Source organism: Schistocerca nitens, chromosome 8 (genome assembly GCF_023898315.1).
Source record: "Schistocerca nitens isolate TAMUIC-IGC-003100 chromosome 8, iqSchNite1.1, whole genome shotgun sequence".
In the NCBI taxonomy this organism is placed as follows: Eukaryota; Metazoa; Arthropoda; class Insecta; order Orthoptera; family Acrididae; genus Schistocerca; species Schistocerca nitens.
The window spans coordinates 283,002,450-283,017,505 of NC_064621.1; the positions used below are offsets into that span (position 1 = coordinate 283,002,450).

A 15,056-nucleotide genomic window follows, 5' to 3' on the forward strand; every position below is an offset into this window, starting at 1 on the left:
TTAATTACCCTAGCATTTTACCTTTAAGCTTTCACATTTTCAAATCTCATCCAGTCCCTGTCAGTCTTTCCTTCTTAACCCTGATCCAGGGTTCTATATGATTTTTCCATAACTCTCCACATTTCCTAAGCCTCACCAATCTTTTTCCTTCATCCCTCAGCCTTCCCCTTCAACCCTTCTGTCAGGAGGAGCCACTAGCTCCTGATGCTTGCAAATTTCCTTAATTTGTATGTGTGTATTCTGCTGCTGAAGACATTTCATTCTCTATGAATTATTGTACTGAACAATAGCACTTCTCCCACAGGCTCTGATGTCACTATTTATCTGGCTTCATATTAAATATTTTTTGCCCATTGATTTATTACATATTGTCATCTACATGTTACAGAATCTGTGTGTATAGTTTCATTTGAGGTGTTGATAGCACTTTTATTTCTCATGTTGTATTTGTGGTTAAAATTATTCTCCTGTAATAACATACATCTGCTGTACATGAAGATTACAGTTTTGTAAATGTGTATGAAGGGAACAGTTAGGTCTTGGAGGGGGGGGGGGGGGGGTGTAGAGAGAGAGAGAGAGAGAGAGAGAGAGAGAGAGAGAGAGAGAGAACATTCTTTTTGTTGTGCAGTACATGTGCATCTGATAATTTTCTTCTGTACTTTCAGTATTGAAGATACACTATTTGAACCTAAAAAACATACCTAATGACAGTTTCAAATTACTCGTATGCAATTTTTGGGTATCATATTTATAGAATTTTACAGTATTTGCCTCAAAAATGTAAAACCATGTAATGTATTTGGTAAGACATCAATAAATGTATTCCAGCTCAAGTTGCTGGAAATTATCAGTGCCAATAGCCTCTTTCCAGAAGCATGCTAGCTTTGTGTGATGAAGTGAGATGTGATGTTTGCAAAAATGCGTGTAACAACTCTCCTCTGAATGACTAAGCCTTGCATAAATGTATCACTTGTTGAGGTCATTTTTATTATCCTAGAGTATGCTGATAAATTTTTTGTAAATTGTTGAAATTTTTAGATTGATTTAATACTAAAATGTTGGACTCAATGTACAGAGTTATAGTAAACATCACATGGCTTTTTGTGATTAAAGTAGTTATGTGGATGGCAGATCAGTCTTGCACGAAATGTTTGAATCTGCCCTGGAGTTTTTGCAAACTCCATGTACTTACCCTTGTATGTTTGTGTTAGCAGTTTGGAACATCCTATTCCTTGGATTAAAATAATACTTTTAGACCTGAAGTGTCTTGTCTTGTGGAACTATTCGCCACTCTTGCCAAAGATTTATCAGTGCTAGAAGTAAATGAAAGAAAATGTCTTCCAGGAAACTATTGAAGTTCTATTTTAATTTGAGACTTTACTCAATCTGGGGCCTGAGTTATATGCACTGAAACCTTTCCCAACCCATTACTCTCAGAAGTTATTAATATGTTGTCAGTATAAAGAATTGCACTTCTTGAAGATAAGTACATCCCACCATATTGTATTTTCTGAAAGTAAATTTTTCCTTTTCATGCCATTTATTTTCATTCATATTCTTGCCTAAATAAGGCAAAATTGAATTTTAACAACTGGGTGAGAACAAAATTAGGGAAGTGTTATGGAAAGTGCTCTGGTATTTAGCCAGGACTATGTAACAGCAACAAACAAATACCAACGCATGCACACACACACACACACACACACACACACACACACACACACACACACACACACACACACACACACACAAACTCTGATTCCAAATACATATTACACTATAAAAAGGTGACAATTCATGTGTTTCTGAAGCTTGGTTCAATCTAACACATTTAAACCATACTTTCATAATTTCATTGACTTAAAAAGTACACTTTTTCTGAGTACAGTATGTAGAATTAAATTATGCACTACTGTGGAATAATGGCAGACAAACTATGGTGACTCAGTCCTAACTTTGACTGCCATAACATACCTGCATTTAACAATGCATCATCCTTCAGAGCAGAAAATTGTAGTCAGTCCTTCATTTGTCTCCCAGTTGCAGATGGGAGGGAGGGAAGGCAGGAAGGAAGGAAGGAAGGGACACTACGAAAGAGGCACCATGACATATTTAAATAAAGGAAAACATTTATTTCTGTACAAATTAAATATACACTTTGTGAATACATATAAAAAATCTCAAAACCATCATGTTCTGTGAAAAATATTTACAAAAACATATGTTTTGTACCATTTCAGTCTCATTTTTATGTCCTCAGCACACTGAATCACATCACAGACACACACAGGCATTTTGAAATGTCTCAGATTTACTTCACCCTGATTCTGGTAATCGGAAATTTGGGTTAGGTGTCTGCCAGTTCGTAGCTGAAGGGCCAAATTTGTACACGAGCCGCCTCCCCAGAACAGGAAGAAGAACTTTGCTCTTGTAGTAATACCTAGAAGGTAATGTTTTCATTAAAACTTCACATGATTTTAATAATCTTTTTACATGTCTCAGCAGCATTAGTAAGGTTATGTTGCAATGCAATAAATTTCACGTTAGCAATGAGTTAGGCATGCAGTGCAAAAATGAAGTTACCTTCATTACAAAATAATGTTATTTAACACATGCATTTGTAATTTAGTGGCCTTTTTATAATATTGCAGAAAGCACTTTAAGCAAACAGCATTAACAGCTTATCTGTGGTGAGCTGCTGTAAAATTCAAATTTTCCATGCGTAATATCTTCTTAACCTCCACGTACAAATCGTGTTCATAACGTGTGCTATCAGTATCTTGATTTTTCCACATACCAGCTGCACATTCATTATTCCCCTAAATTAGAGCTACTAATTTTACCCCAGAATTTTACAGCCCACCAGAAGCTGATTAGTAATCTTTGACAAAGTTTGTTTAGTAGGCATGTTTCTGCTGGAGGCAGTCCCCCATCGTTATTCAAGAAACCAATCAAGTATGCAAAAGAGTTGACAGGAGCTAGTATAACACCTTCAGAATCTACATCATTTCGAGGGGCAATGTAAAAAAACCATGAATGACAAGGAATATCTGTCACTCATTGAGATGTAGTTGTCTACCAATTCATCTTATTCCAAGCAAATTTTAGTAATATACTGCGCAACACAAACACTGAAATTTTAAAAACAATCTGTTTTATGTTCACCACTTGTCTCTGTGCTGCTTAGAAACAAGTAGTGATTTGTTTGCTGTTTTGGAAACACTGGATGTCATTTAAGGATGCAATGTGCTGCAGTACAACAATGGGAACAATTTGTGCATTTGTAGTAGGGGTTAATTGGCCTGAAATATGAACACATTTTGTTCAGTAAGGAGAAGTCTACAAAGTTCAGGCCTTCAAGACAGTCATTTCTTGGCAGACAACCATTAACAAGTTTTTGTAGGTACCCAAGGTTTCTGCAGTTGCTTGGAGGGGGGAGGGGGATGCTAAAAGAAAGTGGCAGCCAAAATTATGCTGCTAGCTTCATTCTGGGAATACTCAGCACTTTCTAGCAAGGTATAAATGTTAATCATGTATCTGGGACACCAGGTGCCACCAGCAGAGAAACAAACTGTTCAATACCACTAATGACCAAAATAACAAATTTTATTTTTCCTAATATAATTGTGTCCTATTTGTCAATTTTGCCTGCAAGGACCACAATTGTTGTGAAGTCATACCAGTAGCCTTTCATGAGAAATGAATGAGAAAGTTCAGCAGTCAATGGGGGAAAACCTGCCAGTATAAGAATGTTAGTTTTTCCTCAACTGCTGTGTCTACCTTAAATCTTGTGCTCTTAATTTGAACTCGTACACTGGCCCTCAACTACAGTTTCAAAGACTGACTACTTTGTTGTAGCAGGCAGCTTATGTTTACCTGCAAACTAGGGAAATTTGGCATTAGATCATTTCTTCAACCTATAAATACTCTATTGCGAGAATGACTTATACTTTGAGTAGTTTTGTGATTTTTGGGAACTAACTATATTGGGACTCAAAGAGAGAACGTTACAGATAAAATATTGTAATCTACACCCTGAAAGGTAAGTCTCTGAACAGTTAAACAACATCCTCTATTCAGTAGGCTATAGATATTTGAAGAGTCACAAAACAACCTGACTACTGATTGTGTGAACACAGTCAAGAGATTAAGACAGTGTGCAACATCTGCGACACTTATCAAGGGGTAAGTCTCATTTGATTATATACAGCATTTGCTAATGCACATTAGCACTTTATCACAAGCTCAAGTACCCTAGAGTACTTTTCGTAAAGCTAGCAGCAAGCACAGAAGCACTTTTATCATCTGGGAAGTAAGTGCTTCTTTACCCTGTCATTTCCACCATAGTCTTTAGCAGTCTTCCAAATTGCAGCATGGCCAAACTTATAAACCAGTCTCTTTGGATATTGACCTGTTTTTGGCACAGGTTCAAGAATACCAGAGGCATAGTAATTCCTAGAAAAAGTTTAATGAAGGATTTATTATGTTTTGTTTTGCATCTGAATACCCCAGGTAAAAATGTACTGTCACCTGAAAATTCACTCTCTCTTAAAGAAACTGAGAAACCAAAAACATTACATTACCAAGTAAATACTGAACAAACAAATTTCAACCACACATGCATAACCAAATATTTCACAGACCAGAAATAGCTATAATGAGTAACAATCATACTGGACAGCGAGGTTTCAATAATTCCAGTGAAAACAGTACTGCTCGTTTCAATGAAACTGCAAATTCTTGGTAGTGTGCACTGTTAAGATGAAAAATTTTTGCATGCCAAATTGTGGAAGGAAGGAAAAAAAAAACCATGCAAAGCACTACAAATTTAGCTTAGTATCAATTAATAAACCCAATTTTACATGCTAGTAAACCACACACTTAAACTAGCAAATTTTATTAAATTTCTTCTCTTTGAGCAAATAAAATACTGTCCTTCAATTCAACTAAACTTACTGCAAATATCAAATTTTCTATCTATGTCTGCACTTAAATGTTTATTCAGTGATTTGTGTGGGAGAGGCAGCAGAATTGTTACACAGACTAATCCAATTGTGGGACTGCTCAGGAGGATATTAGGAGAAATAATACAAGCATTCCAGAAGATGGGTTGTGGAATGTGAAACCCCTTTTTCACAAAGAAAAATTGAGAAGTTGAAGTCTGATAGGGAATTAGTGATGTGCAGTGGCACAGGACTTCAAGCCAGGTCAATACAGGGTTAGTACAAAAACATGGGCAAAACAGGAGCATGTTTAATAAGAAAATAGTAATGCACATAAGCTACTACGAACAGCATAGTGAACATGCTGTAGCCCACGTAAGTACAAAGCCACCACCCATTATCGTAGTGCAAGTTCATATGCTGACACTCTAGATTAAGAGGTTAAAAGAATGTACGATGAAATTAAAAAATTATCCAGGCCATTAAGTGAGATGAAAATTTAAGTTTGATGGGGAACTGGAATCCACAATAGGAAATGAAAAGGAAGAACAGCAGGAGAACACTGGTGGAAAGGAATGAAAGAAGAAGCCATCTGGTATAATTCAATCATTACTAATACTTTAAGAACCATTAAAAGCAGGTTGTCTATGTGGAAGATATCTTTAGAGACAAGTTGGTTTCAGATAGGTTACATAATGTTAAGAAATTCCAAAATCAGTTTCTAAAATGCATATCATTTGCAGAGGCAGATATGGACTGGCCATAATTTAATGGTTATCAGCTGCAGATTAAAACTGAAGAAATCACTGAAAGGTAGGAAATTTGGGAGGTGGGACCTGGATAAGTTTAAATAACCAGAAGTTTGAGATGCTCGAAGGGAGCAATATCATTTCGTTGACACATGGTGTAAACAAAATATGACAGAAGGTTGGGTGTCCAAGAGACAAAAATCAGTGGAGGATCAAATAGGCAAAAATAACGGGCCTTACAAGTTCAATATATTTGGCGTCAGCCAGAATTTCTAACTTGTGAAGCAGCCAAAGTAGAATACAAGCAAAAACAAAACTGGAACAGAAAAGCAGGACTGGGTGGGTAAAAAATGCAAAACTGTTGAAGCTTTGATTACTATGACAAAGATAGATTCAGCATTTAGGAAAATTGAAGATGCCTTTGGAGGAAAGAGAAACAGCTGTATGAATAGCTCAGACAGCAAAACATCATCACTAAGCAAAGAAGGCTCAAATGGCTCTGAGCACTATGGGACTTAACATCTAAGCAAAGAAGGGAAGGGTAGAATGGTGGAAGGATATAGAGGGTTTATATAAGGGAAACAAACTTGGACAATATTACAGAAAAAGAAGATGATGTAGCTGAAGATAAGATGGGAGATACAATACTGCCAGAAAAAGTCAACACAGCACACAAAGACTTAAATCGAAACGAGGCCTCTGGAGTAGACGACAGTCCCACGGAATTGAGATCTGGAGAACCAGCTGTAACAAGTATTCCATCTGGTATGCAATATTTATGGAACAAGCAATATACCTTCAGACTTCAAGAAAACTTAATTTGTATCCCAAAGAAGCCAAGTGCTGACAGGTATCAATATTAAACCAACCAGCAGTTGGGCTTTATTTAAGAAGAATGGAAAAGCTGCTACAAGTCAACATCTGAAGCCTGGTTTGGGTTGCAGAGAAACTTAAAGCTTTTGACATTGTTGATTTTAATACACACTGAAACTTTGGAGGTGGCAGGGATAAGATACAAGGAGCATAAGGTTATTTACAACATCCATATAAACCAGACTCAAATGTAAGTGTTTAAGGGCATGAAAGGGACACAGTAGTAGGGGAAAAAGGGAGTCAGACAAGATTGCAGCATGTCCCAACATTAATCAATTTGTAATCTGAACAAGCAGTGAAGGAATGAAGCATACATTTGGAAAGGGAATTAAGCAGTGGAAAATATAGGATGAAATTTAACAATATTAGGAAGGATAGTTACTACTCACCATATAGCAGAGATTCTGAGTCACAGATAGGCACAGTTTTTCGTTGTGCCTTTCTGCAACTCAGCATCTGTTAAATGGTGGTTAGCAACTACCCTTTTCTAATATTGAAAGGAAACTGAAGTTACTTTGAAGTTTGTCAGTGACACTGTCATTCTGTCATACAGCAAAGGACTTGGAAAAATTGTTGAATGGAATGGATAGTGTATTGAACTGAGGTCACAATATGAATCACAAAAGTAAAACAAGGATCAGGTAATTCTGTGGGAATCTTAAGAATATTAAACACAAAGTAGATCAGTTTTGGCAGCAAAATAACTAATAATGGCCAAAGTACAGAGAATATAAAATGCAGGGTAGCAACAGCAAGGAAAATGATTCTGAAAGAGAAATTTATCAACACGGAATATAAATTTGTGTATTCGGAAGTGTAGCCTTGAACTGAAGTGAAACATAGATAATTAACAGATCAAACAAAAAGAGTAGAATTATTTAAATTGTTGGTACAGAAGCAAGAAGATTGGGTGAGTATTACAATCACTAATGAGGTACCGAATTTGAATGGGAAAAAATTCATGGAAAAATGTCACTAAAACAAGGAATTGACTGATAGGACATATCCTGAGGCATCAAGGAGTTGTCAATTTTGCAATGGAGGAATTGCAAGAGGGTAAAAATTGTAGAGACAGACCAAGACTTGACACTCTGAAGTTTACATGAATGAAGGGTGCAGCAGTTTTGCAGAGATGAAGAGGCTAGCTGTGGACAGTCTAGTGTGGAAGGCTGCATCAAACCAGTCTTCAGATTGAAATTTTTACAATTGTTCTGTACAGCTTCTCAGAATCCTAACAAATCTAAGTCTTCCATTCAACTTCCCTATTACCAGTTTTAGTGTTTCATTGTATTAACTCTTTGTATTTAAATGTGATGAGCTTCAGAAGTTTACCCTTAATTTTAGTCTGGTACTATTTGGTCCTCAGTACAATTGTGAATTTTCTACTCCAAAGGCCACTGCCATTTATTACACCCTGGGGACTGTTTACATAATTTGTTCCATCATCCAACAACAATCATTTCCTTCAAGTAACAGCTTTTTCAGTGAATGAATGGAATACTACTGGCTGTGCCTTATAAATTCACTATGTATACTGAGAATATTACTGGGTAAAATGTTTCCTCGAGATACATTGTTAATTTATGTTTGTTACCACAATTCTCTGAAGTGTAATGTACTGTCTTCTGTAATTGTTTTGAAAAGGATGAAACCGTAGATGCATACAATGACAAAACATGAATCTGCAACACATCCTAAGCTGTATCAATGTAATATCCCTGGAGGAGAAAAAGTTCACCTCAAAAGATCAACGGAAGTTCAGGAAAAGACACCAGCAAAAAAGTCCCCACCCTCAATACAATTTCTTTGTATAAATGTCATTCTACTGGGAGTTGGAAGTAATTTCAGAAAGGTCCTAATTTTAAAAAGTACCTGCCTACCTCATTGCTCGGCTGAGCTTCTCATACGTCATTCTTGGATTTTCTTTGATAGTGCCCCAAAGTTCAGCAACTTTATCACTTCGTACAAATCTAAATACACCTTCATCGTAATTCTCCCAACATATGAGACTGGGGCAGTATTCTCTGTTCTTAAGGAGATCTCTTATAAACTCCCACAGACGTCCCGTCTTCTTTTCTGCAAGAGAATTAGTTTTCACATTAACAGTAATTAAGACCAACTGTGTTGAAATTATGTTTATAATTACTACGAACTTTGGAGAAACAAGCTGACCCACCCACCTTGCTTTCTCCGTATTCCTCGGGATGGAGGAGAGCGCACTGGCTTTCTTTTCGGTTTTTGTTCTTGTGCAATTTGGCTTGAATCTGATTCGCCATCTACAAAAGAAATAATTTTACAACTGAACTGTTTTGTAGTCCTACAAATAAACAATACTATCACATAAATAAAACTATCAGCATCAGCTCAAGACATACTTTTTGCTTATATTACATAATTTATTATTTAAACAGAAAAGAAGAAAGACTACCCACTCACATGTAGCTGACTGGTGCATGAAACAAAATACAGATCCTTGGTGACAATTTCATTCTACTTCAATATGTGAGGTGGTGTGAAGCAGTGTGTCGACTTAAACTAGCCAGTGGCACTTTGAATGCTAATTAAGTCTATACTGCTATATGTTTCTGTGGGCCATTTGTCAGCTACACATGAATAGTTGCCTAGTTTTTTTATATTGTTTCATTGTTTAATTTCAGCTTTTTAAAAATTAAATAATTACCAGAACAGGTACTGCCGTAATTTCTGTTTTGGATCTCAACATAGTTGACAGTTGGCTCTGCCTCCTTGAACATGTCACACCTTATGTTTTCTATTGGGGGCAATGCTGAAATGGTGAGAAAACTTCATTAAAAAGTCTATCAGTGAGTTACATTTAACTAAAATAAAATTTTAGTGTCATTTGCCACAAAGTTCTATACAATTCATTTAATTAACAATGCATAGGGTTTTTACAGTATGCAACTAAACAAATTTCACAATTGTCAATGGGTATATCTTTACATGGTTCAAAGCAAAAATATATTTTAACACTTACCAACATTAGGCACATAAGGTGGTGGCACGTTCTTGTACTTCTGCAGTGCATCGTAGAGCATAGCACCAAAATTTGGATCAAGTTGTTCGAACTCTTGTTTTGTCAAAGTACATAAAACTTCTGCATTGATTCTAAATGATTTCATGCAAGCATTTTCATAGTTTTGTCCTCTGCTTTTTATTTCGTGTATGACCCAGTTCATTATATCAAACACTGTCCATGATTTCACACACTTATTCTGCCATTCATGTGCAGGTACTTTGCTGAGATCTGCAAGCAATATTTTGTGAAGATATGTATCAAATATAATTGTGACCACTTAATCAGATGTTGGTGAACCAATACGACAACATAAATGTCAAACCTTGTATACACTTGTCCATTATGTCAGGTGGTGGTGTTGGTGCAAACACTACTGGTTGCCTCAGTTCATATGACTGGTCATTTTCATAACCGAACACACGTGAGTAAAAACAGACTGGCTCTTCTTCATATATGTGCTGTGATGGCCACTGAAATAAATAAAAATTTCCTTCAATCTGCACTGCATTCAAAATTTCTAAATAAAATGCATCTATAAACATCTACTCACGTCGCTGTGCCATGAGTAATGGTCCGTGTACGCAGACTGAGGCACCAGTTCTGCAACAGAAATAATTGTAAAAACTAACAGATTCGTTAATCAATCAAATGCAACATATTAGTAATAATTTTGATACAGATTATACTCTAGATACAATAATTACCCGTTTTGTCGCGACAATGTGTGATTGAAAAAAAATTAACTGCCTAATAATGCCTTCTGATTTTCTGTTGTATCAGAGTGCTTCGTTGGCAACATATTCTGATATTACACCACGCTGTACTCGTTAGACGTTAGCTCAAAACAGTGACCTGACGTTAAAGTAGGTACCAAAGCTTAGCTCACGCCAACAGCTGATTGCACTGCTGCAAATCAAGGAGCAGTCTCCTCACATTACTTACAGTCCGCTAATGGGCCATTCGTGATCGTGTGTCGAAACTTCAGAATAAAACTGAATCCAATGTGCCCCTCGCGAACTATTCCTACAAGGTAAGATAGATTTCAGTTACACAAATACTTCGCCTTGGGCTCTATGTCCGCAAACAATTTGATCAGCGTTGACTCATCGTGCAGTTATCCGTGGGGGCTTCCCTTCGTAGAATTATTCGTTCCTCTTTATCAACCGCCTGATTGTGGCATCCTTATGTTGCCCGGGACTGCGCACACGTCACAGTCGACAGTATTTTGACGCACACGCGACCACTGCGTTAGAAAGAGAGAGCATGAGGAAAACTCGCACCTCGCACGCGATTGGCTGCTGCCTGCAGTCATGTGGCCAACCGCCGAGGCCAGCTTCCTAGAAGTTCCGCGCGGCACAACAAACCGAGCGGGCTCACATTACGCAACAGCCCCACAACTCTAGAGCCGATGATGCACCGACGACAGCTCGGAACGTCCGTAAAAAACTAAATCTCACCCATCAGGCCTTGAAAAATGCTGCATGAGAGACGAACGTTGTCCAAGTAGAACTGCACAGTCAGAATATAAACAAACTCTTAGCGTGTAGCTATGTTACTATAGTAATTACCATTTCTATATTCCACACTCAGCTTTATTTCCGATAGCTAATTAGACACTCACAAAAGTTTGCCAGCTAACTAGGGAAGCACTATTATCGAACGAATCTTGGGCACACAACTGCTTAATCAAGTACGTTAAAGAGTCCTCTACAAAAAGCGGGCACGGCTGCTTCTCATTTGCCATAACAACGTAATGGGCGTGCCTTCAGATATTTTCGCGACGTTAACTATTTTATAATTTTGTAATTTTTTCTAGTAGCCTCCATGTAGGGTAGGGAGTAAGTGAATTTAACTACAAGAAAACTACAAGTGGCCAAATTGGCATAATTTTATGCCCTTACAAAGATTATGAAAACTGAAAAGACAGTCTACTTTAATGCTGCTCGTGTACCGAGAACGTATTAACACTTGGTTTGCCTTTAAGAAGCTGCTAGCCACACAACTTCACTTCTCAAATCAATCGTTCCTGTAAAATTGTGGGTTGCAGGGCATGTCCTGATACAAAATTAGGAACCAACGTTTTTGTCACTACTGCAACTGGCGTTTATTAAGAAATATGATACTGTAGAATACGAACTGGCTTCGGTCACGATATCCTTCACAATGTGGGCAGTCGAAATGTGCCGTGTAGAGTTTCTCGTACCGTATTTGAAAATTTTGTTTGGTTGGATCACATCGATTGAAGACGGCACCGCATTTCAATACTATGACTAAATCTTTCGCCCTGCAGTACACAACAAGCTGTTGTGAAGCTATTGAGATTAACACCGTCGATGTAACACACTTGCCTTCCGCGAACAATGCTTTCATCAATTGAGTTACCCGACCACGCTTCAAGGAATGACCCAGCGTGATTATTTGATCCCGTATGGTGCAAGAATAAATTGCAGCTATAGCTGCAATTAAAAATGACACTACAAAATAAGATGTATAAGTCGATTTAATGTTGGATTATCTACCGCGAATCATCCTCTAACTAATTGATCCAAATCTATTCCTAAATATGGGATTTTTGATGACAGATTCATATATTGAGTAAATTGCAGAAATGAAATGTTAATGGTTTCTTAAGGTATCTAATTCCATTAGAAAAAGATTAATTTTCTTTAGCTAATTTTGTTTATATTTAATTTTTAGGTAGAAATATTAACTACTTATTCTTTAGGGGATTAACTATAAAGGTAATAACTTATAATTTAGATGTCAAGGGTTCTATGTTGCTTTCAGTAGCCCACAGAAGCTTTCGTGCTAACGCCTCCGATATAACGGCTCTTAAGATTTAGACTAGTTTAGCTCTACCCAAGCATCTATTCACTTTGTTACTGACCTGCACAACGTCATTAAACTTCATGACGAATAATGTTACGCACTGTACTCTTAGGAAGATTTATTGGAAAAGCCACTGCCTAGAATTAATGAAGCGCTTTAGTTCTACTTCATCTGCATTACACATAATTACTGCTATAGGATATTTCAAACTGCAGAAACAAACTTTCCTAGCAGATTAAATCTTTGTGCTGCACCGGGACTCTAACCTGGGACAGTGAAAAAGTCCCAAGTTAGAGTTTCGGTCGAACACAGTTCTAAATCCGCGAAACTCCTATGCAGAGTGAAATTTCTCAAGAAACTAGTCTTCAGCATGCTTCCATTCACCAATGAGTTACATTTTTTTTAACAATTTACAGAGGCGTTAATATCAAGAACAACTTCTACAAAGACTCGAGGGGATTAATAGTAGTACGGATGGGAGTCGGATAAATAGGTACAACGTATTCAACGACAGTCAGTACATGCCACTACAGTAAATGTCATGTACATAATGTTGTGGAGTTTTGACTGAATGAAAGACCTTTGCTGGAAAACTTTTACTCCATTAAAGAGTATCTTTACTGTACTGCACTTAAAAGTTACACTTTGACTACAAAATATTTTTCTAGAGGAATAAGCACTATTTTACGAAATTTCGCTGAAGATATTTTCTAACACTGAGGTGTTCTGTACGCCGTCTGCGGAATACCAATGCGAAATCATGACTTACTTCCACGGACTATACCGGCAGGGCAAGAATTTTTACCACGAACGTTTAGACACGCAGACTACTTTAGTACAACGACCACAAAATAAAGTTAACGCGCTACAGTACACATTTCTTGCGAGATTACGTTTTTTTTAATTTCTGATTTTTATTTAATTTTATGCCTGGGCATGTTAGTTGGAAATACAGCCTCGCTCACTGGCTCCACGAGTCCAGTCCCAGTCCTGAAGAAGCCACAAGAAATCCTTGGCGTCAGAGTTGTAAACACAAGTACTCTTAGTTCAAGCACCTTGTCAGATGTTCTCTGTGCCGTGTGGCAGGCTGTCACAGAACTTGCTATACGGCGATGGAGCATGATACATACGCACCTGCACTGAATACCGCGTCGTAAAGAATACTACAACACGTGGCTACGCGTCCTCACCCGATCGCAAGCACCACAAAATAAAGTCCGTCGTACAGATTTTGAAAGATTATTTCGATTGATCTCACTATAAGTAGCGCCTCATTACAAGAATGCTCAACTTTCTGAAACCGGTCAGAAATCCTTATCAATCAAGCCTCCAACCGGAGAAAGGTGATCAATTTGAGCTGTACAGCTGACTTACGCATTTCAGAAAAAAATGTAATTAAGATCAGAATGACATCAATTAGACGATAGGAATGTCAATGGAATCGAGGTAGAAGCCAAACATTAGCAGTTTCCATTATACAACAAATTATGTCTCCTTTTCAAAAATTATGACTGATGCTAACAGAACCGAACATCGTCAGGATTTCAATACGTTTAGAGATACTGAAATATGAAGTTCAACGAACGGAGTATGTTAATACTTAATCGCTTTGTGACATACAACTGAATAAATTTAAGATTTTAAAATCTTATCATTAGGCTATAATCTTGAGCGAATAAAATTTTGAAGCTACATTTGCTCAATTTCAACAGCAGCGTAAAGCTGCGCCATACGTTATATCTGAGGGGAAACGAAGCTTGCAGGTCGAACAGCACATAATACTTGTCGTGTCGAGTGCTGTGAGCAGTGACCATCGGGTAATATCGGCCCTAACGGCTGGCTACACCGCTCCAGTCACTGGACCTTGTTTACACGAAAGTGCAGAGAGGCAAAGAAATTCTGCTCTCTACAGTGTATCACTTACCGCTGTAATCGGGGTCCGGCAAAGCTTGGTACAGGGGCTCTGTGAGAGGGCAATCCATGGCGCACTGACTGTGTTTTGTCCGACTCCGAGCCTCTATTAAGTTGCACTGTTGTTACACCTAACTCAAGCGCGACCACTCCGCACCGAACTTCGCTTGCAGACTAACGAGCTGCGGCTCGCCGCGGTAGACGAAGTATAGCCAGGCGCGGGGCTTCCCGTCGCGAGCGCCACCGTCATTGGCTGCCGCGTCCTACCAATTGGGAAGCGCTGCAGTTGCTTCGTTGTACGTGCACCGTGCCTCCCCGCGGGCTTCAACTAGTGGGACTGCAATATCGCAAATTTATCGCCCTGCTAAGAGACGCATCTTCGTCGAGCAACAACTGCACGTTGGATAAAAAAAAAGGAAATCATAGTCTACCACCACAAACCTGGTATTGCCACAGGTATTTTTTTTAATCTCAAGGGCCTTAAGAATAAGTAAATGAATAATTGTATATTGAACGTGGCGGTGCAGTTGTTAAAAGCCTGCTTTAACGAACGACTTTCTGGTCAAAATCGACTACTCGTGGTGGCAGTGTGCCACCTGCCTGGGTGTAAATCAGCGATTGGGTCAGTGACGACACTGATCAGTACTGATGTTGGAGAGTGTGGGGGTTGTGTATGCTCAAAAGTGTGCATTCATAGGAATAGGCGACTGTGAC

At 38.1% G+C, this 15,056-nt stretch overlaps 1 protein-coding gene across 2 annotated transcripts; it reads right to left on the reverse strand.

Annotated features, from left to right (window-relative positions):
- Nucleotides 1-2,111: 2,111 nt before the first annotated feature.
- Nucleotides 2,112-14,538, reverse strand: LOC126198522 (ETS homologous factor-like). 2 transcript variants are annotated; one of them, XM_049934909.1, is made up of 9 exons: nt 14,356-14,538; nt 10,153-10,202; nt 9,925-10,072; nt 9,561-9,830; nt 9,246-9,350; nt 8,746-8,841; nt 8,446-8,641; nt 4,329-4,455; nt 2,112-2,440 (listed from the first exon to the last, which is right to left on the reverse strand). In XM_049934909.1, exons 1-9 carry the CDS (start codon nt 14,411-14,413, stop codon nt 2,348-2,350), a joined length of 1,143 nt encoding a protein of 380 aa, XP_049790866.1. In that variant the 5' UTR covers nt 14,414-14,538; the 3' UTR covers nt 2,112-2,347. The 2 variants fall into 2 exon arrangements, with proteins under 2 accessions (XP_049790866.1, XP_049790868.1); XM_049934911.1 differs by lacking the exon at nt 4,329-4,455 and having other exon boundaries at nt 14,356-14,537.
- Between the last annotated feature and the right edge of the window lie 518 nt (nt 14,539-15,056).